Source organism: Symphodus melops (assembly GCF_947650265.1).
Source record: "Symphodus melops genome assembly, chromosome: 21".
In the NCBI taxonomy this organism is placed as follows: domain Eukaryota; kingdom Metazoa; phylum Chordata; class Actinopteri; order Labriformes; family Labridae; genus Symphodus; species Symphodus melops.
Window position 1 is genome coordinate 2,663,818 of NC_136711.1, and position 27,578 is coordinate 2,691,395.

The window sequence follows — 27,578 nt, forward strand, 5'->3', positions numbered from 1 at the left end:
ATAATCACAGTGCCGCAGCGAGTTACAGGAAATACAAAAAAAAAGGGATCTTTCTGCTGTAATCTCCACCAGAGAGGGTATTAGACATGAAGAGGGTGACGATGACGCTCTGGCGATAACAGTGACAGCCTGTCTCCATCTCTTCTCTCTCAGAAGGATGGGAAACAGACTGGGAGGGTTGGCTGCTTCACTGGTTTACTGGCAGCTGTATGGCACAAAAGAAAAACGCTCAAAGCTGCTTTTTGTTCGGTTTCTTTTTTTTTTCTTTTTTTTTTTTTTCTTGAGGAGGGAGATAAAAAGACAACTTTGTTTCCCTGATCTTTAGCCGGGAGGAGAATAACAGTCACAGTCACTCGGGCAGGTAGTAGAAGCACACGGACACGCAGATGTTGCTGGGAAAGCAGATGTCGATGCAGAAGTAGACCAGCCGTTGTTTACCCGGGCCTGAAAAAACAAACAGACAAACAGACAAAGAAAGTGAAGAAATGCAGGACGTGATGCAACACTTAGAGGAAACAGTGTTCATAGTGAAGACACGGTTTCTGTCCTAACATGCAGGTTGTTTCCTGGTGTTAATAGTTCATCTGTGAGGGGAAATGTCAGCAGCTCCACATCTTTAAAAGCTCAAACATTCAGCTCAGGTTTCATCCTGACTCGCTGGTTTCCATCTGACTGATCTTTCAGACTTCAGTGTATTATGTGCAGTGACTGTGAGAAGCGAAAGCATCATTCCTGTGGAAACTGAACTAAACGGATCATCAAAATAAAACATCTGAGAGCCTGAAACTGAATAACCAGCATGTCACCCCCCCCCCCCCCCCCCGCTCTCTCTCTCTCTCTCTCTCTCGCTCTGATTTCAGACTTTATCCACGTTTCCTGTCTGTAAATAAAAGCATAAAAAAAACATGTTTACAGATGGAATTTGTTGTTTACCAGAACACACCAGTAAATGTATATTTGTCTTGGTAAACTAAGGATTAATAATTGGAAAAGAAAAGTTCAAAATAAAGGTTTGGCTGGTTTGGCTCCCCCCCCCAAAAAAAACCTGTTTTTTTCTTGTTAAAAGAAAACAAATACAAGACGTCATCTTGGGCTCGGGTACATTGAGGGGCGGAGTCGAGGGTTCGATCCCTCGCTCCTGCAGCGTCATGCCTGACGTGTCCTCGGACACTTTACCGTGAGTTGCTCCCGCTGCTTCTTCAGGTTGAGTGTTTGTTGATTAGTTTCTTCTCTACACTGCAGCCTCTACCATCAGTGTGTGTGTGTGTAGGTGTGTGTGTGTGTAGGTGTGTGTGTGTGTGTGTGTAGGTGTGACCTTTGAGTAATCAGAGGACGCGATACAAGATTAAAACCATTTACCATATATTCCACTATTTTCCTTCTTTTCATAACCCCAAACATTCAGTGCAATAACTGTAGTTTACGTAATTGCAAGTTGCAGCCCGACTCATTTTGACTTGATGTTCAGGCTCTTTGACGCTCTTTAATCACTGCTGTGTGCGTCACCGTGGCCTTTGCTTGTGATTGGCTGGCAGCGGTCTGTAAAGTGGTCGACATCATAACAGTTTTGGTTCACGTGTAGGAGTTTCCACCAATCACTGGTTCAGCAAAAAGACGTGGTTATGACTTGTTGGACTTTTGGTTAAAAACATTGTTCTGTATAATGAAAGAAAGAAGATGGATGGACAACACCAGTGTTAAATATGATACATGAACTTAGAAAAGACGAGTGTCACTGCTGTGCTGTTTAGATTTCAGTAAGCTGTCAGACAGGAGAACATGACTTGTGTTCCCCTGGATGGCAGCAGAACAGGATTAGTGGGAGTGAGTCATCAGCCTGGCTCTTCTCACCCTCTGCCCTCCTGGTCCAGTGGACGGATCTGTCCTGACACAGAGCCTGAAGAGGCTGGTCCAGCGTGGACACGTCCACCTGACTGCTCGCCAGCACTCCCAGGAACTCCATCCGCCTCTGGGTGTCGTTCTGTGGCAGCTCCGAGCGGCTCTGCAGAGGACAGTTTATAAAGCTCTGAGTGTTAGGAATCATGAATTGATTGTATGAGAGTCAAAGCAAAGGGAGACATGAAGAAGAAAAGCAGGACTGAACTCAAGCGTCTGTTATCAGCCGGAAATCTCAGCCGGTGAAGTTTGCTCAGTGTCCTGTTGAAAGGCTGTTTTCTAATTGCACCGTTTACAGCTTTGATTGGCTCTGATAACAAACCACTCAAAGTGATGTTGGACTCAAGTCAATCACATTCAGTAGCAACCAGGGTTCCAACCAGTAAGACCATTGTGCTGCAGAGAGGAGGGACTGACCACGGCTCGCCGTCATCTCACATTTAATGAGCTAATGAGACACAGAGGAGATGAGCTCACGCTGCTAAACTGAAACTTTCAATGAGATGGGCTTTCATGCAAACAGACGATAAGGCAGAGAAACTCCATCTCAGGTCTCCCGCACAGACTCAGATCAAATCTGTGCGCTCTCTTTTTAAACATGGAGTCGCAGTCTTTTCACCTGCTCACATTGTCCAACATGGTCACACACGTATCATCTCTGATTCCAATTCCAAACTCACCATGGAGTTGAATATCAAAGATTTTAGGTGTTTGCCACACAGAAGACAAACACAAGCTCTTCCCAGACTAACCAGTGCAGTTTTCTATCAAACAGAGGAGCCTTAAAAGCCCCAGCACAGAGTGGCCATTGTGCCACTGCTGTGGCCTCCTGTAAGGAGATACCAGGCACGCCGAGGGGGCCTGGAGCGATCAGATACGCTGAGGAATTCAGCCGTGGAGGCAAGAGAGAGGAAGACTATCCTGCTCTTTAAGGACCTGTACACTTAACCCTTCTCTGTGTTCGCAGCAGCAGGGAAGTCATGCAGAACATATGGAGCCCAGCAGGTCCCGGCTCGGTGCGCTGAAGGTTTAAGTCGCAGTCAGAAATGCCAGTTCGCACATTAGTGAGGCTTCATGAACACCTGGGAGAGGCAAAAGGGCAAAAAGCTACTCTCTTTTTATTTTGCCCTTTAATGCTGAGCTTGGTTGTCTCAGATATCCAGAAAGCAATAAGAGGGAGCAATGAAACGATTAAGAAACAATAGACCTCTGGGTAAGGTCAGGCTAAAGACTCCCCAGCCCTCCTGAAAGCACCAAGAAATACTCAGAGTCATGTTGTCTTCTTTCAGATATCCTTATTATTCTGTTTGCATGCTCTGTAGTTCTGTGTAGGAAACATAAAGATCAGGATTAGACAGCTGAAAACAGAGCCACACTAAATAGAGTGAGGATGACGACTGTCCTTTTTTTTTTTTTTATGTGTTTTCATTGCTTTACTTCTTTATTGTTTTGTGTCTCTTTTTTTGGTTGTTTTGCACTTTTGTGCGTCTCTCAGTTTCTCCTCCTCTCAGACTATGAGATCCCACTGAGAGTCCCTCCATCCAAATCCTGATCGATGCTTTGCACAGCGTCCTGGTGTTCCTGTATGTTATCATATTCTCTTAACTTGGTTATTTCATGTTCAATGCAGATCTTATGCAGTATGGTTAATGAGCAATATATGTTGAATTGTTTTGAATTGGAAAACACCTTTCTGTTTAAATGACGTGTTTCTTTCTTGTTTTTTATTATTGATTTTAGTGGAAGCAGCTGAATGTTTGACTTTGTAAAAGTGCATCACGTCATATCGTGTCGTATCTTATCGTACCGTAGAGTATCATAGGTGTTTGTCTTTCTTTGTTTGGACGTTTTATTATGTTAAGTGTTAAATAAAGTGTTGCTCACCTTTATTGTTATTAAAGGCTTCATGAGTCTTTTGTCTTCTATCATCTCAGTCATTAGTCAGTTTCCTGTTATGCTTGTTTTGCCTCTTTTATGATTTTCTGCATTTCTCTTTAGTCATTTTTTTCTTGTTATTTTGTCACTTTTTTATTGTTGTCTGCGTCTCCTTGTGTTCATAAACTTTTTCATTTTTTTTGTGCCATTGCTTTGCATCTCATTGGTGTCTCTCTGCACACCTTTGTTGTTGTGTTGTGTCTGTGTAGTTGTTCCTGGTCCCTGTGTGTATTTTTGAGTGGTTGTTTTGGAGATCTTTGAGGTCAGTCATCTCCACACTACATGCAGGATGTTCAGCAGCAGGACTGAGAAGTTTCTTCCTACCTTGTCCGTTGACTCCTGGAGGAGGGAGTGCACGTTGTCATAGTCAGACTTCTCCATGTGACGCAGGAAGCAGCTCTGCTGCTCTGCAGGTTTATAACAAATCAAACTCTGAAACACACCAGCAGACAATCAGATGAACATCTTTTATAACACACTCTGCTCGTGACACACACACAAACTCCTGCCTGCCACCCAGACGTACATGCTTCATGTCAAAGAGCACAGTTGACGTCTCATTTCCTGCTGAGGTCACAGAAAAGGTCACCAGCTGATTCATCTGGTCCACAACAGCTGATTGGTTGATCAGAGCACCGGTCTGATCTGGAACCACGATCCGGACAATCTGTGAAGACTACAAAAGCAAACCCGTTAAAAAAAATGTTTCCCACAGTTCAGACAAACCCTCCGTGTTCATATCGCTGCGTGCAGTGATGGTCACGTACCTGAGGACGAGGCTGCGGCACCCTGAGGTGCATCGTTACACTGACGACAATGATGAAGAGGAGCAGAGAAGCGGAGAGGCTGAACCAGAATGCCTTTTGTGGAAAGTAGGACTTGGGGGACGCAGCCGAGCCCCCATCCTGAAGACATGCACCAAAGAACCAGCGTTATGGGATTTAAACACATTAATGAAGTGGTCTCATCCTATTCTGCAGCTGTTGCTTTCTTGTAAATTGCATGTTGGCAAAAAAAAAAGTTTCTTGGAATTAGCTGACAAACACGTCTTTGCTCAGTCAGTAGTTGCTGTTCTGCTTACCGTGCGCTTTGCTTCCTCCAAACTGATGTCAGAGTGTTTCCAACACTTCACCATCCTGTGTCCCGTGACGGCCCCTCACTCGGTCTGCTCCCTGCTCGCAGCGATCAGCATGGAGCTGCGGTCATGACCAGGGTGAGTGAGACTCAGCACACCTGACCAGCTTCTCTTTGTCCCTGCAGACCCCCCCCCCTCTACCCCCCCAAACTCCTTCCTCCTCCTACCTGCGTCTCACCGCTTCCCTCCCAAAGCTGCTCCCACTTCACAGAAAACTCCGCCAAATTTCCTTTTTAAAGTCTTCTCGTCCTGCAATTACTTCCTTTTCCAGGTCTCCCCTGTTCAATATGACTCAAATAAGATTACCCATCTTTTCGTTGCCTGTCCCCCCCCCCGTCATTCTCTAAAATGTGCAGTCACATGTGAGGAACAGGCAGACAAAGGACAAAGGGCCCAGCATTGAAAGCTCTCTCATCAGGTGACAGGTGATAAGTCCAGCCGATGACAGACCAAGGTGACTTTAAGCACAGGAGGAGGAGAGGACACGTGTACAGTCAGAGAGCAGATTTCGTGAATATAGTTTTTTTATTGAGTCAAGTATCCATAATAAGCACTTAGTAACCCTGTTGTGAAAAGTGCAATATAAATAGAGTTCATTACAAGTATTGCTTACAGTGTTATGACCAGTCAGAAGAAACGGGACGAGAGGAGCACCTGCAAAAACAAGAACGACACAACGCTCATCACCTTTTCACCGGGGAATGTAAACCTCCCGTGAGTGTCTCTGCAAACACTTCCTGTCGAATACAAAACAAACAAACAAACAAACAAACAAACAAACACCTACATCAACCACAGCGCGCGCAGGTCACACCAGATCAGTGTCAACCTCCAAGTACAGTACCTCAACACACATCTTTAAAAACGTAACACTGACTCAACACTGGCGTTTGATCATCATTCATATATTATTAGTAATAAATCATTTGTTAAAATAGAAGCTTTAAAGAGCGTCTCTCTTCAGTCTCTTCTGCCACACAGCAGCAGCTGCTATGTTGCGACTTTGTTGTAAAGATAATTTTAATCGATTTTACAGACAAAAATAAAATGATTCCCTTTGATATCAAACGGAGCTCAACACGTCGCGGTTTCATCCCTGCAGAGCCGGAAGGAGATCTGCGATGCTGTCCACGTAATAATCCGGCACCATCCCGCGCCTCTCCGCGCAGCCGCTCTTCTGATGGGCCTCGGCGTCCGCCACCGTGCTGACCCCGGTGAGGGTCAGGAGGGTTTTGAGGCCGCAGTTGGAGCCCAGCAGGATGTCCGTGTCGAGGCGGTCGCCCACCATCAGGCAGCGCTCGCGCTCCAAGCCGAACTGGGAGGCCACACAGTCGAACATGAAGTGGTTGGGTTTGCCCACCGTCTGGGCCTGGCGCTGGGCGGCTGTCTCGACGGCCTTCAGCAGGCAGCCGGTACCTGGAGGAGGAGGAGGAGGAGGAGGAGGAGGATGAAGGTGAACTTCTCCGTTATGACTTCATGAATTCATTTCCTCTGTTGCCATTTGACAGTTGTTTTTTTTTTCAACTTTAAAGGAGGAAGTTACTCCCTCTCTCCTCTATGTTCACTCCTGCCTCTCTTCCAAAATTAATGTTATTTGAGGTCATCTCCACCTGATTTTATTTGCTATAAATATTATTTACTATTTTTCATGCATATTTTTTAAATATTTTTATCTAATTTTATTTTGCACTGTGTGATTTTTCTTCTGCTTTGCTGCTGTAACACTGTAAATGTCTCTTGTTTGTAGGATGAATAAAGGATGATCTTATTATCGTCTATTTTAAATCACAGCACCAATCAAGGGGAATCAAGTTTAACTTTCATCTCGACTTAAAGAGCAGAAATGAGATGATTTGGTTCATTCAGCCCGATGTAGTTCAGTCAGAAGTATTTGTAGTCCTTGAAAACTCCTGAATATCTCAGAGTGAGGTCAGGGCTGGTTGGGAAGCAGAGATATAACAATTCTTTAGCTTAGTGACTCGGGGCCACAATGAGGTAAACACACACACACACACACACACACACACACACACACAATGAGTGCAGAAGGCCAGAAGAAAACGAAAAGATAAGGGCGAGTCTTGGTTTTAAGGCTACTGTGCTGAGGTTTTTTAAGCAGGTTAGGAAACAGACTGGAATATATACTGATCTGTCTCATGACCTTCAAAGTGAACTAGACCATCAGCGTAAACAATGATCATTTATTTTCTGTTACTTCCGACGTCTGAACCTCCTGCCGTCCAAGTCTTACTGCCAGACTTCTGAAAGTGTAAACAGCAGAGAGATTAGACACACTGCGTTTTCCACAGGAGCTTTGAATCAGTGGTTCTCAACAGGGAGGGTCAGGACCCAAAAGTGGGCCGCAGAGCCACTTCCAGTGGGTCATGAAATGCATGAAGGACAAAAAAATGTGTCCAAAACACTTCATCAACATATTCGTTTGGTTTCTGCAAGAAATAAATAAATAATGAAATAAATCTAACTAGTTGAAATAAAGAAAAATGTAATTATTTGTAATGTAGGAGCTGCTGGTGGCTCCTACAGATAGACTAGAGAGCCACTGCTTTAAATAATACTTTACTCTTTAGCCCATAATGCTAACACATTCATTTAAAGTGTTATATTTAATTAAAAGACAGAAGACTGTCAGACGGTAGATAAATTAATGTTCTCTGTCTGATATTGGAAGAACAATTCAAAGAAATCTGAAAAGTTGAAGTGGAGGATTTTCTCCAGATGCCTCGTGTAAAACTTATCGAGATTCCTCTTGAAACTAATCTCTCACTTTGTTTGTTCTGAGAAAACTAAAAGTAAGACTTTCCACTTCATGGAGCCAGACTTAAAGGTTGAGTGTGTTTTTGAACAGCTGTGTTCATCTGTGTTAAAGCCTTGTGTTGTGGGTGAGGAGTCTCCCTGTACCTGGGACAGCCTTGCCCCCCTCCAGAGGCAGCCTGGTGTCCCTGTTGGTCCCCACAAACAGACAGTCCGGCTGGCTCAGGTACTGCAGGGCCCTGTTCAGCTTCATGTAGCTGAAGTGCTCATCGAAGCCCACCACCACTGCTTTCACATCTGGATCCAGAGGCACGTGAGCCCAGTCCAGCTGCTTCCCGACGATCAGGTCCGGCCCCACCCCGGTCTGCTGGATCCCCACCGCCTCCAGCTCCTGCTTCATGGCGTTGCTCCCCACCAGGTAGACTTTCCCCTGCAGCTTGCACACCGTCTGCAGGTACATGGCGCAGCAGTACGCGGTCCCGAACACCTCGTCCTCCTTCACGTTGAAGCCCAGCGTGGACATCTTCTCGCAGTACATCTTCCTCGTCTTCGTGCTGTTGTTGGTGACGAAGAAGACCTTCTTGCCCTTTTCCTTGAGCAGGTTTATGACCTGAGAGGCGCCGGGGACGGCCTGGTCCCCGCGCCAGATCACCCCGTCACAGTCAAACAGGACGCTGTCCACCGAGTCCAGGACCTGCTTCACCAGAGTCCCGCTCAGACGGGTGCACTTTGACCCAGACATCAGGACAGAGAACCGAGCTGTCAACTTATCAGGAAGCAGAGGAAGGTGCGTGCCGGTAGTCCTCACAGCACGTTGCTTTTCTTACCGTCCAAAGATGCGCGTGAGGTCTTTATCTGTCATGTAGTTTAACACCAGAGTGATCCTGAAGGCTGGACCCGACCTGCTCCACAAACCGGTCTGCTTCAGACCTGCAGAGCCTGACCTTTCGCTGTGAGTCCACGGTGTTACGTCAACTCTGCGGTTCCTTCTTCTTCTTCTGCTGCTGCTGCTGGGATTTATGGAGGAGTTGGCATTATGAAGGGTTGCATTACTGCCATCTGCTGGATCTGATCTGTAACTGCAATAAAACGCCTCCATAACAATAAGTCCATCAAAAGTGCCCCCTTCTCATCGTCTTTTATTTTATTTTGAAAAACATTATTAATCGGTGAGGGGGACTGTTCACACCCTCACCGATCAATAAAGTTTTTGTCCTGTCCAAGTTATATGAAAAAAATAATAATCTGGTGGTTTAGCACTTAGTTACTGACAGACATCTGTTGTCTTCAGTTAAGTCCTCACCAACTAACAGGAGCTAATTAATAATGAAATGTGGTCAAAGTTTTTACAGGCTTACAACCACTGATGACATATTTTCTTTGTTCCTTTTTCAGAGCACATGGGTTATTAATTTCTGTCAGGACCTAAAGACAATTTCAACGAAAATCTCAAAGGGCAGTGTTTCAGAATATATATGTGGTTAACCTGAGTGTCTACAGATTAAACCCATCCAGTCTTTCTAAGTCTTACAACAACATTGCATTTAAAGAGACACACACACTAAAACGGAGCGTTCTGAGAGAGCTGGTCACAAACCTCCTCTGCTGCTTGATTCACGTTATATTTGGACCAAAGCACAGAAGTTTCATTTAGAGCATTTAGAGGGGGGACTGTTTGAAAAGAGGGGGAGAATATGTCCTCTTTAAAAAGTCTATCTGGAGAAAAATGACCAACCCTGCCTTTAAGAAGTACCAAATATTTAAATGTGAGGCCTTCTGGATATTCACTGAAAAGTAGGACATAGGTTGTCTGTTTGGAAGTGCTAATGAGAAAGTTGATTGCAGGCAAAGGATTAAAAAAAAAAAAAAAAAAAAAGGATAAAGATGTCTTGAGCTTTCCGCTACAGTATTTAATTAATGAACAATTTGATCCTACAGGGAGTTCTTCTGAGTGACAGTATGCTTTCTAATTAGTCATAACTCCAGGTTAACAGATACCAGAAGCCTTTAAGAAGTCATACACAAGCTTTATATCTTCAGTCAGCAGCCGTTCTGTCAGTTCTGACAGTTCACCCCATGGGGATGGCACAGTGAGTCAAAACACAGAAGGCAGTTTTCCTTTTTAATTGTCTTTTTTCTGAACCGATTTCAGAGGGAAGAAAATCTCTCCCAGGTTTCGCAGTATCCCCCTGCTGTAGTAGAATCTTTTAGAGTGGTCCGGGACCGGGTCACAGAGATGGTCCGCTGTTGTGGTTGGGTGGCAGTGCTGACAAAAGTATCCTCGACTTTTGTACCACTCGTTCGAAGTCTGGTTGACGAGGGCGAGGTAGGAATGGAAGAGTGCGTAACCCGCCAGGAGGAAGAAGACAAAGACCAGAAATCCCAGCATGAAGATAATCCGGGGGAAAGTCAGGAACAAATGCTGAGCGAGGAGGAGGGGGGAAATTTGCTTCATTAAGAAAAGTCAAAATACATTAAAAATACACGTAGAAGCACCAAGCCTCACCTGTACAACAAACATGAACCCTGCTGGCTGCTGTTGGCCGTGCTCGTCTATATAACTGGCCGCCAGAAGCCCCGAACGCAACACGGCGTGGAGCAGCATGTCTCCTGTGAGCACGGCCATGTCGCCCGCCATGGCACACACGCTGCACAGGTACAGCAAGAAGTACCGTGTGTTCTGAGCACCGATGCAGTTGTTCACCCAGACACAGTGGTGGTCGAAACGTTGCACGCACCTGTCGCAGAGCCCTGAAACACAGAGTGTACATTAAATGCAGCCCTGCTCACTTTGTCCCAACGTGTCTCACTATGAAAATATAAAGTACGCTCCTATTTGGAGATTACTTTGTCATGGTAGTGTTAGACTAAAGAGTATGACATGAGAGCTCACTGCAGTGTTTGGAGCGAGCTGGTTTGATGAGCTGGCAGGTTGGACACGAGACTCCCGGATGAAACAGCCTCCTGTCATACGGGTAGATTTGCAGCTGGCCAGCGACTTTCTTCTTCGTCACTGTGCCTGCAAAGGGAGGAAGAAAAGCTGAATTAAACCCTGCAGTATATTCAATCAATTTCAAATACAGACAAGTATCTCAGACTTACATTTCTGGCACTGCAGGAAATAACATAATAATAATACATTAGTTTTATACAGCGCTGCTCTTTGACCGAAACAAACAATAGATAAACAAAACCTAAACTATCAATGTAAGGGGGAAGGAGGGGACTCAGTGGATGAAGGCGATGTTGAAGAGGTGAGTTTTTAAAGATTTCTTGAAGGACGTGAGTGTCGGGGAGTCTCGAATGTTTTTCGGGAGTGAGTTTGAGTCGGTGGGAGCAGCACCAGAGAAGGTCCTGTCCCCCCAGTACCGATAGTTTGTCCCGTGGTGGGGGGGGGCAGGAGGTTTGCATAGGCAGATCTGAGGGTGCGGGTTGGGGTGTGCTGGTGGAGGATCTCAGACAGGTAAAGGGGAGCAGGGTGATGAAGGGCTTTGTAGGGGAGCATGAGCAGTTTGACGTTGATACGCTGGGGGGGATGAGGAGCCAGTGGAGGTTTGTGAAGGACGGGGGTGATGTGGTCTCTGGTGTGGGAGTGTGTGAGGAGACGGGCAGCGGAGTTCTGAATGTGTAAAAAAAAAAAAAAAAAGTCCAGTGAATACAAAATGTACCTGGATCTCTTTTGATGCAGAGGTAGAAGAAGCAGGTCTTTATAAGCAGCAGGATGTAAGGCACAGACAGGCTGGTTAGAGTTGTGTCCATGTCCCTGCAGAAGCCAAACACCTCGTAGGAAAACTCTGCATACACCACTCCCTCCAGCAGGAAATGTAAATAAATGAACATGTTGTTCCTGCAGTGAAAGCAAACGACAAAACCAATTCATGACAAATGTACAGCAGAAAACACTGCTGTGCGCTCAGATCAAAGGGGAACTATGAAATATTATGCAATTTCAAAAAAAAAATCCACTATGAATGATAAATATCATGACAATGATTTTTTTCTTTTTCGTTCTGGAAATGCTTCATCTACAAACCTTTGATGGAACAGCCTGTGCAGACACCACTGTGTGAACTTCTGGAGCCATGTTGGCGTGAATGAGGCGAATACCTGTTGACCAGGTGTAACTGCAGTTAGTTCGTGTTAATGTGCCTGTAATATTCAGCGTCACAGCGCCACACAGTGTCAGATTATAAAAGTACAGTCAAACTTTTCTTACCTTCAACACAGGGTTGAAAAAGACACCGAAGGGAGTTTGTTGTTGACCTGAGTATTTACAAACTAGGAATATACAAGTCAGCACCACGACGACGTAGATAGCAAACAGGGTGAGGAAATCCATCATCTACTGTACACACTGCAGAGACACAACAATGACAACAATAACAATCACAACAATAATAATAACAATAAAAACAATAATGACAACAACAATAACAAGAATAATAATAACAATAATAATAATAAAAACAATAATGACAATAACAATAATAATAATAACGATAAAAACAATAATGACAACAACAATAATAACAACAACAATAATAACAATAATAACAACAATAACAGGTGTTTATGGTACAAACAAAGCAAACTGAACATAAAGTCACAGTCCTGTTGAAAGAACTTCAAGCTGCTGTCTGTTAACACTGTTTAGGTTGTTTAACTTAAATTCAGGTGAGTCATCTAAATAAATAAACTTTCTGTTAGCATAATGCTAACCTCAGTGAGTAACAAACAACTTTTCTGTTAGTCACACACTAACTTTACCCTTACCTTCCAGGTGAGGTCACACATAACTGCCCAAAGGTATGTTGTTTTTTTTAATCTTACGTCTACATAGTTGTGTTTAATGCGTGCTATAAATACCACCAGCTCCACGTATTGTGTGCATTAAAGATGCTACTTCCGTAGCATTGACGTAGCTAGAGCTAGCTTCCTCTGAACTCCGGTGCCGGAGGGAGTATCACGTCACACCTGATGCTACCATCTGATTGGCTGTGCTAACGCTAACCTGCTCAGGCTGCTGCAGGACGGTGAGCGATGATCCTTTAGCTATTAACTGAATTACTTTATACTTTACTTTTCCATAGTCAAAATAATGATTACACTCCACAAAACATCAACCTACATATTTCATTTTAAAAAGACGTCACAGTAAAATGATTTTTCCCAATCTAAGAAGATCCTTTCTGCACATAATTTATTGTGATAATCTTCCATGAATTATAATATATTATATATATATATTATTATATATATATATGTATAACTTACATTTTGAAACTTCCAGAGTGAGTTAACCATGTGTTTATTACTATTGTAAGGAGATTTTAATATTTCACTTCTAACTTAGAAGGCTTTACATGGCCAGGCACTAAACTACATCCATGAACCCCTCCTGACTTCTAACCACCCAAACCTCCTCTGAGATCTGAAGGGTCCACAGTCCAGACTAAGGTCAAAGGGTGATCGAGCATTAGCTGTACTGGCTTCTCTCAGCTTTGGAACAGTCCTCCTGTTTGTTTTAAATCCAGACATTTTTACTTACTTGCCTTTTTGTCCTATAACTAGTTTGATTTTTTTTATTAATTACAGCTCTGTTCTGCAGTGTGTTGGTTGTCTGTGTTGTCTGTAGGAAGCACTTAGTTCCTCTGGCTTGAAAAAGTACTATAGAAATACAATTATTATTATTATCATAAAGCACTTAAGCATGATACCTCTTCCAAGGCAAACACGGCAACATGTGGACTGTAATGTTCTCAACATTGAGGCGTCATTGCCGACATAAATTACCAACCTGCAGTAACTAAATATTGTTTTCTCTCTGTCACTACCATCCACAACACACAGAGGCATTACAAGACACCTGTTGTATCTGGTTGCTGAAATGGCCCAACACTCATATTACAGCCCACAGAGCCGGACAGAGAAGACGCACTCAGGACGCCTGCATGAGTGCTGTTTTAAAAAGGTATGGGATTTATGACTTTTCACGAGACGGGCCTGTGTGTTGATCGCTTTAAAAGGTCTTTATGATTAATATGTGTTCTCCCACAATGACTCAAACTAACTAACGCATTCAGTTTGCTTGTAAGAAGCGTTTCAAATGAGTTTTGAGCCATTTATGACTTTATTATAGCAGTTAAGCTCTTTATAGAGACAGAATATTTCAGGTCCTTGTTTTTTTTTTCACCCCAAAAAGTCATAAAAATCTAAAATGTAAAGATGTGACCAAAAGTATGATTGATTTCTCAGAAGATGCATTGATTAAGGTTACACTTTTGTCGAAGCCGCCTGCCTGTTAAACGTCAGTGTAGTATTTGTCATCTTGTCGTGCATGATCGACTGTTTTTGCTGTAACGTAAGAGGAGAGTTTAATTGAAGTGAACGGTGTCTGTTTAAAGATAGAACAACTTGTGTTTAATTATTCAGTTTCTGCAGGACTGCTTGTTCCTTATTGGCTGCTTTGCCTCTAATGACAGTTAACATTATTTAATTCTGTACTCTAACTCCTGTTATTGACAACTGGCTGAACGACTGAAAACAAGTGTGTGTCGACGTAAAAAGGTGTAAAAACCTACCTTGAAGGCCGATAACACGTCTTTCCAAATCAATTTCTGAGAATGATTGAAGTGCCTGGCGACCTTTCTTGATCGGCGATGTGGATCGGCACCATCAGTATGATATCGGATAAATAAATAAATGACTTCAATATCTGCACTGATACTGATGTTAGTTTGGTGCATTTTCATTCAAGTATTCACTTTTATTGAAGTGCAGCTCTGAGCAAAATAAAGGATAGAAGGACATTTTGACATTGTGCTTTATCATCCTGAAACACAAACTTGTTTTCCTGCTTCATATACTTGAGCTTGTTGAACGTGTTTCTAGTCTTCTGACTGCTTTTACACCGCAGGTCACACCTGCACGTTCACACACTGACGGTACAGGCTGCCATTAAAAGCTAGTAATCCCTTTATACACATTCATACACCGCTGAGAAAGCAGCAGGAGCAGTTAATTGTCTTGCTCAAGGACACATCGGACATGTTGCTGCAGGAGCTGGGGATTAAACTCCTAAACTTCCAGTTAAGAGATGACCGACTCTACCAACCAACTCGACTCAGATTATTTCTGCACATTATTGTTTATTAACCCCGTTAAAGCTGAGTAATAAGAGAAAGAGAAGCAAACAGAAGATGAAATGTATCTGCTGCCGGCTCATGAATCTCATCGTGGGGATTCAGAATGAATGAGCCGAAATCAAACTCACACCAAACCAATTCTCCTTTCTCTAGCTACAGCGAGGTTCTTTTGTCACCTTGACATTTCAAACATTGGCTCCGTGCCTGGGACACTTTTGCAATGGCTAAACTGTAAAAGTTTCTGTCCTGTTTGGACTTGAACACAGCCGTGGATACAGACAATATCTTGATGCTGCATCATCTTTGTCACACATTCTGACTTATCAGCAAGACAAAACTTGTGCTGTGACATTCTCAGGTCCTTGATACATCTTCTCTGTGTATTCATCAAGGCATGGGAGTCTGTGTTCCTTCAGTATGATTTACAAAGGGGTGGAGGTGTGCTACAGATTCAGTTTATAATCCTACTAATCCTACAGGCTGAAGTCTTAGATTGCCCCTGTTCTTTCTCAATGGACTTAAACAATGCTGCGAGCTCACACACGGACTCTCGGACGAAAAGATTCACAGTCAAGAAGACGCTCCAATTAGTACTCATCAGGCTTCCTTGCATCGACGCAGAGTGATTCTGGGCCAGCAGCAGTCCCTCGGAGAGCCACCTAGCCAAGAGAGGAGGAGGAGGAGGAAAAAAGACACATTGGTGTATTTATAGAAAAATGAGGCCTCACAATACCCTTTTTGGAGAGAGAATTATTAAGGAACCGAGGTGCGCGGGTGCATGCGTCCCAGTTTTCTGATTAACACTGTGCAAGCAGGCTGGCCCCAGGATGAATCAGGGATGAGACGCAGGACTAACTCCTTGACACACTCGCAGAGAGACCGCACTCGCTCCTCATGCACGTTCACCCTTTGCACATGAGGACACTGCTGGGGTTTCAAGGAGGAAGAATGGAGCAGTGTTTTCAGTTCTTCACCCTTCCTGTTTGACTTTTTTTGGGTAGAGATCAGAGGGGGGGATTTTTTTTTAATTTTTTTTTTTAAATATCACTTTTAGAAGACAAATTGGATACAAGGCTGTCTGCTTTTTCATGTTCACGATGAAGAAGTTTTTGCAAAACAAAAAGGGTAGATACTCTTTCCGGCAGAGCAAACGTGGCCCTCGGAATCCATCTAAAGATTTCTGTAAGTCTCCATCCACTGTGACTCCTGCATCATTTACTTCCAGCTGCGCTTTAGACGGTTCACAGCTGATTTTGCTTCATGAAAGCCAACATGTTGTGTTTTTGTAAATCTGTGTAAGTCATAGTCGAGATGTATATTATATCATTTCTGTCCCACTTTTGGCCTTCAACTTCCCGTCGTGTCTCTTTATTTGCGAGTTTACCTTATTTGGTTGTTTCTTGATTTCGTGTAGTCCGTGGTGTGCTCTGTCACTTTGTTACATAACCACCATTCAACAGGATCCGTCTGCATGTGCAATGAGTCAAAAAGAAGCTGAAGGGACCCTTTGCCTCTCCAGTTAATTAAGGTCACAATCTCTGCAATGCCTTAATTTGATTGGTTGCGTTGGAGTTTGTGAACCAGGTCAGGGACCTGACGGGGTGACATGGATCAGGGTAGAGGGTTACAGAGCCGCACTGGCTAGAACAACTCGAGACACGGGAGAGAGCGGATGAGACGGAAGAGAGAACGGGCACGGACGCTTATAATTTGAGCTTGCAGAGGATAATTTGATCCACGAGTGTTTTTGCAATGTCGCTGAATGCATTGGCCTCAGTGGGTGAGTGAAATTTACGAGTCTTAGACTGACCAGGAGAACGCTTTCTCTTAAATGTTGGGCAAAACTTTCTCATGGTTTCAGAGGGTGAATAAAAAACGGCCTAGAGGGACATCAGCATTTCCTCTCTGAAAAGATTCTCTACACTGAAGGACTTGTCATCCACCCTCATCTGGCTTATTGTCCCCCTTGTCTCTTTTAGTCCTCAGCATGCCGTCTTCCAACCAGGGCTGGCCTGATGAGTTTGGCTTCCAGCTGGGTGGGTCTGGACCCAGCTACATCCTCTCTGTGGAAGAAGGCAGCAGCGCCCACCTTGCAGGGTTACAGGCTGGGGACCAAGTTCTGGAGATCGAGGGACACAATGTTTCTACCCTGGGTCCGCAATCTGTCATGGCCATCGCTCAGACTCAGAAGAACATCCCACCTAGTATTGGAGTTGTATCCCGAATACAGCAGGTCTCACAGCTTTGGAATCCATCACAGCAGTACTGTGTACGTCTCTTAATAAATGCCTGTGGGGTTCATTCTTCTTTTTTTTGCATCACAGATGGATATTATACCAGGTCCAGACGGTCGCTTTGGGTTCACCATCGTTGGAGACTGCCCCCTGTTGGTAGAGGACTGCTCTCCTTGCTCTCCAGCCGGCCGTGCAGGTTTGAGAGCCGGGGATTACGTCATGGAGGTCAATGGCATCCCAGTCAGGCAGCACGAGACGGCCGCGGCGCTGATCAAGGCCTCTCAGGGAAGGACGCTCCGTCTGGGGGTGCTGTGCCTCGGCCAGAGGCAGAAACACAGCATCAGCATCGAGGACGGTCAGATGGGAGGAGACGGGGCGAGGCTGGACCGTAAACATAAAGCTCTGGAGTTCAACAGGAAGGTAAATATGGAGTGACAGATGTTTCACGAAACTGGAACAGTTCATTTATTCAGCTACATCTCGGGCACAAGACGCTTTTATCCAAAGCGACGTACACAAGAGAGTGAATCACACAAGCAAGGATTTAAAGGGGAGGATACAACGTCAGTAAGTGCAGCTTTGAGTCCGCTGTTCTTCAAAGCTGTAATCAGCTTTAGTAACATCCTTGACATTGTCAAACAAAACCATCATCACGATTATTCAATGTGTCGGTGTTCATGAAGAGCTGGGTCTTTAGCTTTTTCTTAAAGGTGCAAAGGGACTCTGAAGATCTGTCACACCCACCACCAGGGGGCGACACAGGTGAACAGTCCAGTTAGAGACTTAGAGACCGGCCCTAATTTAGAGTGTCAATATACTAAAAACGAGTTTCCTTAAAAAGATTGAATGTTCTGTCGTTTTTAAAGGCTTGCCAAGTTTTTCTTTCTGGTTCGAGGTCGGTGGCTTTCGGTAAAAAATAAAAGGGTGATTTCTGTGCACAGATCTTAATCTTATAAAGCACATTTTAAACTTGCTCACATACTAAGTTGCCACAGACATGTAAGTATTTGATTTACTGAAGTTATGCATCACTTTTCCTTAGACTGCTCCTCACTCATACATCGTGTCGCACTCTCCGTCAGGTCGAGCAGATTTTAGGCGATGAGCCTGAAGTCAAAGAGAAACTCTTTGCTGTGCTGAAGCAGTACGCTGCTGAGAAGAGAGTGGAGTGGTTGGCATCCGTCCTGCCCGACATCCTCACCACTGATGAACATCGACAGCTTATCTCCAACATCAGGTAAGAGCCCGACCTTCGTCCTCAGTTACAACGTGAAGTGCTGGTAGAAAGAGGATCTTACTGAAACTGAGCATGCAAAGTGCTTTCCCTCATGGAGACCAAACTCAGTCACATGACATAATTCACAAATGACTAAAACATGCACATAAACACATTTATTCAAACATTTATAAATTGCTGTTGCAAAAACCACTCAGAAAGATAATCAAAGCTGATTGCAGAGGGCCAATTACTCCAGGCAGCTTTCCACTGATTGTGTGCTATTGGCAGCGTTTCATCCCGTAGCTGGCGAACACTGTGGGGTGGAGATGCCACAGATTGTTTACTCTAAGTGTTTACACCTGCAGCTCAAAGTACAGGTAGTGTTGAGCAAGTGACAGGAAGCGAGAGACGGTGAGTTTTTGTCTTGAAAAGATGCCGTCAGCAGGCTGTAATGCTGATTAACACACCTTCGAACAGTTTGAAACTCAGCTCACTCAGACCTGTCGGACTCCACTTCGTCAGAAAGTTAAAAACATGGATGTTTACGCTCAGGCATACAGCTCACCCCGGAAATATCTTAGGGAAAGTTTTTGAAATTGTGAAACACTATAAGGGAAATATTATGTCGGCAAAAAGATATCTTGGTTGAAGATTTGTGGAGGAGCCTTCTTTCACGTCCTCCTCCTTTGGTCTCATGGACACGTCTTGTATGTCAACTCTCCTGTCTTTGCTTTAGCTCCATGGTCTGGGTTTGAGCTACATGATGAAGGATCATTTGTCCAGTGTATGTACACGTGTTACATATTTACTGTCTGCTATAATCTCTGCTTGTTGTCCGTTCTTCACGCTGATGCTTATTACATATTGTGTGTCTTAAAAACAGAATGCAGCAAACCCTACAATCAAAACATCTTATTGACAATGTAAGCCCTTCCCATCTACAGGCTCTAATCTGAAGACGTACAAATCCAGACCGTCCATTTCGTAACACTGCTCTGTCATTCTATTATACTGCAAGTCATGCTATTGTATCTGACTCACATCCCCGGTGAAAAGTAAAATAATCTGTAAGGATTTAATGCATAATGACTGAACAAACAGGCTTTGGATTAGAGGGGGGGGGCAGTCCTTCCACAGCCATACTGCAGGTTTAGGTGGGTCCCCATCTGCTGCCTGGGGTAAATCCACCTTGAACCTCCAAGTCGCTTAAAGTGTCATCAGTGTTAGTGAAACTCGGGGACTAATCTGACACGGAGTGGGCCCCCACTGCAGAGTGTTTTTTGGCAGCATGGATTGGAAACACAGCATGGAGGTGTGTGTGATGATGAGCCACACACAGATTGAGTCGAGAGTGCTCGTTTCATGAAAACATCATTTAATACCGATGGCCATGCTGCTCGACAACCACAGACCCTTCCAGAATAGAAATAAGGGGGAGGAAAAAATAGAGCGAGAGGAATGGAGTAAAGCCAGATGACAAAAAGTGAGAAAGCCACTGAGGTAGCCAGAGTTTGTGCCAGAATGACCAGCACTCCTGCCTTTCTCCAAATCCACCGAGAGTTCGCTCACAGATTGCAAACTTCTTCCTCCACAAGTACAGCCAATCAGATCTTTTGAATCCCTCACCACGCTGGCTCCCCGCCGCCCTTCTACTCCAGTTTTCAGGGTTATAATATTAAGAGAGATACAAAGTATTGTAGTCCTGACTCCGCCTGTGATGCTTCCAAATATCTACATTTTAATTTTGGGGGAAACAATGTTCCACCTACTTCATGACCTCTATCTCCATCTTATGACATGATGGAGGGAAACAGAGGAGAAGCAGACGGGGGAAGATGTCAGAGAGCTGTGAAAAGAAAAGAAGTTACGGACAGATAGAAGCTGAATGAATACATGAATCCTGCACTGTATCTTTTTAGGGACATTTTAAAATCTGCAGTTAATTAGATATTCTGATGGATTTTGCAAGTCATCAGTTTTTGCAGCATTATTGTATTGTAAGTGTTACAGTGGAGCTCGTACCTCTCACCATACCTCATCGTATCCCATCGTACTGTATCGAGAAGGTTCGTATCGCGTCTTATTGAAACTTCGAGTTGTTCCGAGTTGCATCATGTGGAATAGAATCGTATCATTATTTTGTTCTACTGTCCACTATACGATAGTATGAGGGACGTCCTTTAAAAAAAAAAAATGTCTTCAATTTATCTTGATTTTGTTTGGTTAGACGATGATGGAAAAACTTAAAGTGTGTTTTCAAAAAGGGAACCCTTCCCTGTTTATGATTTTATTTGTCACGTCTGGGAAAAGAAGCAGAAAACGTCATTTAAAAAATGAACTACGCCAGGAACCTGCAACTTTGTAATGTTACTACCACTGCAATGCAATGTCTTTTCTGGGGTCTTATAAGCCCATGAGGGTTGGGCGCAGTGTGTGCATGACACCAAAATAAAATTCATTCATCTCTTAATGAATCGTATTGAATTGCATCATATAGTACTGTATCATGTCGTATCGTTTCGTACCGTATTGTTTGTTATTGTATTTCACATCCGATGGTAACTTTTTCATAGTATCATATTGAGAAGGATGGTATAGCGTTGATTATTATCCCACTGAATACTCTCGAGTTTTATCGTATCGAGTGCTGAAGGCTTTCCAGCTGTATGAGATCCATTTGGGGAAAAAAGACACGAAGCAGGTCATGAATAATTCAAACACCTGAGAACTCCTCATTGGTGTTTGTATAATGAAGGACACTCCAATTTGCATGACCACCTTTATGGCATTTCTCTTTTGTTTTTCCATCCCCCCACCCTTCTCCCAACTCTCGTACCTCTCTCCCTCCTCGCTCTGAAGGGGGTTTTGTGTTTGGCTCTGATGGATTTTCTTCTCATTATTCTGCTCTGAGCTCGGGCTGTTCCCAACTCTCTCTCGCTCTCTCTCTCTCTCTGTGGTGACCGTTTTCCCTTGACAGTTTGGTAAAGACAGCCTCCTGCATGCACCAAGATTCCTACATAATAGATTTTATTTCCCTCCGAGAAGCAGAAGGGGTGTCATGATGCAACTTGGAGCTTCGGTTTGTTTCTGAGCGATGGGTGACAGCTGAGACGATGAACTGTCTGGGGTGAGTGTGATTGTCCATTCTTTCAACGCTGTTGTGTTTTGTTGCTTCTTTTTGACGACACGTTGGTGTTTTATCGACATCTCTTGGTCTGCACCGTTTGCACAAAGTGGCATCAGTGTAGGCATGTTTGCAAAGTGGCAGGTGAGTGAATATTTCATGCTGACTGCAGCTCAAGATATTTGCTACTGTTGATGTTTGACATGTGCTTATTCGTGCTCCTAAACGCGTTCTTCCCTGCTGCTTTTCTTCGCTCTCTTCAAGGCGTTTTCCGAGGTTGAATCCATAATTAATACACCGAGATGAACCGTCAACAGTGTGTGTTTGTAGTTCGAAGTGATGCACCGCACTTCACTGGACGCAGCGGGTTGTAACACAGTCCGAAAGGCAAACAAACACGATTGTTGTTTTGTTGTCTCTTGAGGGACTGAAGTCATTAGGATGAGTGATTTCTCTGATTCATGGATTTAATCTGGAGCCACGTGTTCGAGGGTGTGTATGATGTGCAGCTGAATGTTGAGCTTTAGTTTTTATTTTGGATTACATAGATATTCATTTCAAACCTGAGCTGCCTGTTTTATGTGGAGTCTGTGCGGGAGTGTTCCTGTGCCTTATGTCTGATAGTGCACGGTGGCATCATGGTCATTAGTGCCAAAACAGCTCTGCATTGAAATCAAACTAAAAATGCACACAGTGTTTTTAAACCGTTTAATGCTTTGAAGGGAAATAAGTGATCAGAAGTCAATCCTGCTGGTTTTACATTCATCAGCTCCTCGGTGCACGCTGGGCACAAAGCTTTCTCTTCATCGCTGCTGACAAAGACGGGCTTCAGTGAGAACTGAAGGAGCCGGTGGCTGCAGAGTGCTGAGCTGCTACTTTATGACAAACATGAATGCACGCTGTCTCCAAGCCGCTTCAGTCAGAAAGAGTTACGATACGATTCTCCCTCGATTTATTTGACTACATGAGCCTGTCGACAGACGATGAGTGAAACAGATTCCTTCAGGAGCTGCTAACATTCTTGTTTTTAATGTTTTTATTCTCTCATTAAGGGGAGGTGATCGGAGCTTCTCATTGAGGGGTCGATTAAATTCTGCATCATGTTAGTTGTGTTGTTTGTGTAGTTCCTCGTGTTCTTGTAATATTGTCACACAGTTTTTGTCTGTTATCTTCTCACCTCTTTTATTTTCTGTCTTGAAGACAAAATGTTTCCACGTCTCTGATTTTAAAGATTTTCTAAATCTTCCTCTCCAGCTGCTGATATTCACTGTGTTATTGAGATTCATGTTTCAGAGTACAGATGCAGGGCCAAGTGGGGGCCCTAAGCAGGATTTTATTTTGGGGCCCCCCTTCCAATAACATAACAATAATAATAATAATAATAATAATAATAAATTACTAACGAATCAAATGAACAGCCTCTATTAACAGTGGAACAATAAAAGCATAGATAGATAAACTATAAACTGAGCCAACATATGACCACCAACTGGTCAATTAAAAACTCCTTGAAAATGTCCTCTCCAGTCCACATCTAGACACAATTATCGTCTCTTCTGTCTCATGATTAGCACGAGCAGACATGCCAGCACTTTATGTTTATATGCCACAAAGTTTTCTCTTTTTTATTTCAACAACATACCCACCCCTCTCTCTCTCTCTCTCTCTCTCTCTCTCCCAAAAACTGCCGGCCCATCTGGCCGCTGATTGGTCAGATGGTGATGCTTCGCGCTTTCAATCATTGCATCTCTTTTTTTCCCTCTCTCTCTCTCGGACTGACTTGGTGGCGGTGCTCTACGCGCGCCTCTCGGTAAAATGCACGTGCATCCTTTGCGCATTTGCAGAGCATGATGATACTTTATTGATCCCGAGGGAAATTCAATTCACTTGCGCAAAATGGGGCCCCCCATGGATCGCGGGGCCCGACGCACAGCGCGTGTTCTGCGTGTCGGGAGGGGCGGGCCTGTACAGATGTGAACCTCGACACCTTTGAATCGATTTATCAGCATTCATCTTTACATCCCTCCTTGGTACTCATCTTTGGGGGAAGGTTATCTCATGGATGGTGAGGATGTAAGTTATAATGATAAGTCACGATGATGACTTTTCATCCCCCGCCACCAACAGATGATTTAAAGCTGCTTGTCATATCGAGCACATTTTCATAAATGATGTTCCTGTTTGGAGTAAGCAGACTTTACTTTAGTGCCAGGCTGTGATTCACAAGGCACCAACACAAACTGTGAATCTGTATTCATATTAACACTGTGTTTCCACAAGGGCTGAACAATATATCATTTATGTATAACAGTTATAAATCGCTTACAGGAGGTGTGACGTCACACATATGACCTGAAACACGTCGCTCTGTCACCTGTCGCCTCATGCTAAATGTTTGACGGATCTTCAGCTGATGTTTGTCAGACACACTATGTGGCCATGTTTCTGTTTATTCACCACTCAGCATAGCATTCATTTAGTTTCATAGTATTAAGCTACCTGTTCACCAGCAGGGGGCGCTATATGGATTATGACAACAAGCATTATTACCCTCCAGCTCGTCAAGCTATGATGCATATACATGCAAAGTTACTTTATGTTGAGTGACCATCTTGTCTTCCTTACACTGTGTTTCTCTGCAGATTGAATATTTAGAACTTTTTTACACCGACCAGTTTATAGTTTATAATAAACAAAGCAAGGTGACGTCAGTGCTCCAGTCCAGTTTATTTGGCCAAAACAGCCCATAAAACAGCCATCGACCTTGGCTAAATTGCAGACAGTATATCACATCGATTTAGCCCTCACGTTTACAAATCATCCCTACTTGACCTGACCGCGATCTAGATTTTAAAAAAAAGAGATTTAAATGTGCATAAAAGCAGGGAACAAGGAGAAAAAAGGAGCATCAGAACAGATTATTAGAGACAGAAGAAGAGCAGGATCTTATCAAACAGGTGCCGGTCCCGATGTGGGAGGTGCTGGATCTTGTTCACCAGGATCGGGCACAAATCGTGCAATTCTCCCTTAGAAATTCCCACTACCCAGAGGTGTATTTATTTGGTTTGCATTAGATGGTGCATTTGATGTTTAGTTGCAGGTCCTTCCTATGTCTTTTTTTTAAATTAACCCGACCCTGTATGGTCGGGTTATTTTATAAAGTCTGGACACGCTCAGTTCACCCTCAGCTGAGATCTTGACTGTAAGATATTATAAAGGTGGGAGACTCAGCTTCTGCACCGTCGTCTCTCACAGTCACACCTACAGCAGAGAACATTGGTCGAGTTACGAGGAGTAGTGAGTGAGGCGAACTGTGTTCTTATATTATCTTGTGATGGATGTTCAGCTTCTGTTATGTAACCCATCATCAGAGCGTGACGCCTTTATTTTCTCTCAGCTGAAGATTTGATCACAATATGTCCTGTTTCTCTTTTGTATCAGTCTTCTGTTTATGATCACGTGTTAACTTCACCTCTTTATCTGAGGTTCGCTCAGCGGATCAGATTTGGCCTAACTTTTTTTCCAGCCGCATTATTTTTAATCTTCCACTTTCAGCCATTTCCTGGAAACAAAGCAGCATCGTTGGGGGAGTGATCCTCATAAAGGATTTTAAATGATAGAATGAGCTTTTACTTCCACTTGTTGTTCTCTTTAATATGTGCGTTTGAGGGTTTTTTGTTTTTTATATCAGTGATGAAGAAAAGACGGTCAAACTGATCATGTAGGAAAGATTCTCACTCTCCTGTGTTTGAGCTACATCCGGACACTCGAAATGAAATGAAATGAAATGAGGTCTCCTCATTGTAGTTTTCTGCTCGTCACTTCTCCCTTTTGAGAAATCCGTCCCTTCCTCCCTGCTTGCTCCCTCCTCCGCAACTCTCCATCAGATAATTATAGATCTCTGTTCCGTATAAATGAGGTCAAATCGGAGCTCTCACTTAGTTTCAAAGAGGCGACGCCGAAAACTTTTTTTTTTTCATGCGATGAGGTGGCTGTTTCAACAGATGGCTGCATACACAATACAGATCTGCATTTATACAAGAGCAGCAGCAAACAGCCACATCCTTTAACTACACCGTGTGTGTACGTGTACTGTGTGTGTATATATATGTGTGTATGCAAGAGAGAGAAAGAGAGGCATTAGAACTGTGATATGAATAGTTGACAAATAACAGGAAACATGGATCGCCAGCAGAGAGGGAGTGTGTGGGTTGCTGCACCTACATCACTATAGAACATTTATTTATATCCCAGGAGTCTTTTTAATGTAACCAGTAGTCTGTGCTCAGGCAGCGCCGTCTCAGGCTGCACTCATATATACATGTGCACATCCAACTTAATCCCATTCTGCAGAGAGAGAGTGACAGCAGGCTGAGAATATGCCTTTATTGTTAGCTGAACAGATTGGTTTGCTGAGCAACCTTATCTGAAGAGTGCAGTTTCTGTAACAGTGAAAACAAAATGATTTAAAATCATCTGTGAGTAATTCCTCCTTAAATGTCACCACCTTTCAAAAGTATTTAATTTGATGGCTGGAACAGTCTTCTTTTATGCTGAATGTGGATGGAAGAGATTAAAACTGCAGTTGTGCATCTTCACCACTAGAGGGAGTCAATCAGTGAGGATATGTTGATTGAAAGGACAAATCATTTGGGACTCTACTGCAGGATATGAGTGATACAAAATCTGAGATGTTGTTTTTTTTAAAACTTTGATTAACCTGTGACGAGACGACTCTTCTAAAAACAGGATCAAAGTACGACCTCAACACAGCTCACGGCAGATCGAGGCTCCGACATCGAAGCAGCAGTGGGTGAGATATTCTCACAAACAGCCCTTCAAATCCTGGATCCTACAATTCCCATAATGCAACGTGATCACAGGCCTTATTTGACACTTCCTGCCTCGTTGCTGGACATTCATCACCTTCATACACCCAGTTTACTCAAGAGACTTTCCTAAACATGTTCCAAAAGATACAAAATAATAACAGAACAACATTTTGACATCATCAGGGTTGTTTTTCCCCAAAAAACTTTTAAAAGCTCCTTCCTGAGCCGCATTTTTAGGGCTTGTACTTCTTTGTGGCAACTCCATTGAGGTTAATGGATAAACTGGGTAGATTTCCCCTCTTCTAGATAATTGGCTCCTTTAATTACATTGCACTTCACCAAAGCATGCTGTGAGAAACCCCACACATTATTCAAGCAGCATGTGAGGGAAACTTGTCAGAAATAATTGGCCACTGCATGCTGCTTTCCGTCCTGTGTTGTTGTGGTGCTGACTGGACAGCTCCTCTGAAGAGTCCCAACCTTCTTCTTCTTCTTAATGCTTGTTGACCTCGCTCTGACTTCACTAAACTTGTAGCAGGATTGACCCGTTTTAATGTTGGGGTGTCAGTCAGAGTCAAGTCTGACAAAGAAAATACATTTAAACAAAAAATAGTCAACCTGCACAAAATGAAGCAAGAACCAGGAATAATTAATTGAACACAACAACAGCCACCAATACAAACAACTCAGCAATGCAACGTTTATAAGCAACAGTTCATATTGAATAATAAATCATGTTTCCAAAACTAAAGAAATGAAGGTGTGCAGCAGCGTGCGAGTGTCTCTTTATCAAAGTTCAATCCACTCGGGAAAAGAAGTCTGTTCACGTTTTCCCCAACTCCACAGTCCAGTCCAGTGCCAGGTACTCACAACAACAACAACAACAACAACAACAACAACAACAACAACAACCACCACCACCACCACCACCTCAGGCTTCAACACAAAATAAGGAAATTAACTCAAAATAACCAGCGTTTCTCGCTAAAATAACACAAAACAAAAACAAACAAACACCGGGTACTCACGGTCCCGAAGTAAACAGTCAGCCAGTTAGTTTGTCGGTCTTTTCTCCACTGGACCCGGCATCTTCAGACTCCGGAGCCAGCTGATCCAAGATGGAAATACACAAATCCAATCAGCGATTGCGCCGACGGAATTCCAGCCCCAAAGTGGGAACCCAAGACGGCTAAACGCTCTAATCTCTCGTTGTCTCCTCCTCGACTGTGTTTCTGACTTCTCTGTCGATGAGGACTGGCACTCATACAAATGCCCTTCCTGGAGGA

At 43.6% G+C, this 27,578-nt stretch overlaps 4 protein-coding genes across 8 annotated transcripts in view; 1 reads left to right on the forward strand and 3 right to left on the reverse strand.

Annotated features, from left to right (window-relative positions):
* Positions 1-239: 239 nt before the first annotated feature.
* bricd5 (BRICHOS domain containing 5) lies at positions 240-5,030 on the reverse strand. The gene is made up of 6 exons (XM_079372066.1): positions 4,913-5,030; positions 4,599-4,736; positions 4,358-4,507; positions 4,156-4,263; positions 1,852-2,002; positions 240-444 (listed from the first exon to the last, which is right to left on the reverse strand). The coding sequence occupies exons 1-6, from the start codon at positions 4,964-4,966 to the stop codon at positions 350-352; spliced, it is 696 nt and encodes a 231-aa protein (XP_079228192.1). The 5' UTR covers positions 4,967-5,030; the 3' UTR covers positions 240-349.
* Positions 5,031-5,472: 442 nt separating this feature from the next.
* pgp (phosphoglycolate phosphatase) lies at positions 5,473-8,547 on the reverse strand. The gene is made up of 2 exons (XM_079372276.1): positions 7,886-8,547; positions 5,473-6,382 (listed from the first exon to the last, which is right to left on the reverse strand). The coding sequence occupies exons 1-2, from the start codon at positions 8,478-8,480 to the stop codon at positions 6,057-6,059; spliced, it is 921 nt and encodes a 306-aa protein (XP_079228402.1). The 5' UTR covers positions 8,481-8,547; the 3' UTR covers positions 5,473-6,056.
* Positions 8,548-9,627: 1,080 nt separating this feature from the next.
* On the reverse strand, positions 9,628-27,423 carry zdhhc4 (zDHHC palmitoyltransferase 4). 2 transcript variants are annotated; one of them, XM_079372646.1, is made up of 7 exons: positions 27,321-27,423; positions 11,955-12,092; positions 11,772-11,845; positions 11,407-11,585; positions 10,632-10,757; positions 10,245-10,489; positions 9,628-10,160 (listed from the first exon to the last, which is right to left on the reverse strand). In XM_079372646.1, exons 2-7 carry the CDS (start codon positions 12,078-12,080, stop codon positions 9,861-9,863), a joined length of 1,050 nt encoding a protein of 349 aa, XP_079228772.1. In that variant the 5' UTR covers positions 12,081-12,092; positions 27,321-27,423; the 3' UTR covers positions 9,628-9,860. The 2 variants fall into 2 exon arrangements, with proteins under 2 accessions (XP_079228772.1, XP_079228771.1); XM_079372645.1 differs by lacking the exon at positions 27,321-27,423 and adding an exon at positions 12,512-12,719.
* Positions 14,221-27,578, forward strand: part of grid2ipb (glutamate receptor, ionotropic, delta 2 (Grid2) interacting protein, b) — a 42,000-nt gene continuing 28,642 nt past the window's right edge. For 2 of the 4 annotated variants that reach the window (XM_079372640.1, XM_079372641.1), the window contains exons 1-4: positions 14,221-16,065; positions 16,863-17,116; positions 17,208-17,537; positions 18,200-18,354. In XM_079372640.1, coding sequence (XP_079228766.1) covers positions 15,972-16,065; positions 16,863-17,116; positions 17,208-17,537; positions 18,200-18,354 — 833 coding nt within the window. In that variant the 5' untranslated portion in view covers positions 14,221-15,971. Of the gene's footprint in view, positions 16,664-16,862; positions 17,117-17,207; positions 17,538-18,199; positions 18,355-20,664; positions 21,464-27,578 lie in introns of those variants that run through there. The other 2 variants (XM_079372642.1, XM_079372643.1) reach the window with 2 other exon arrangements.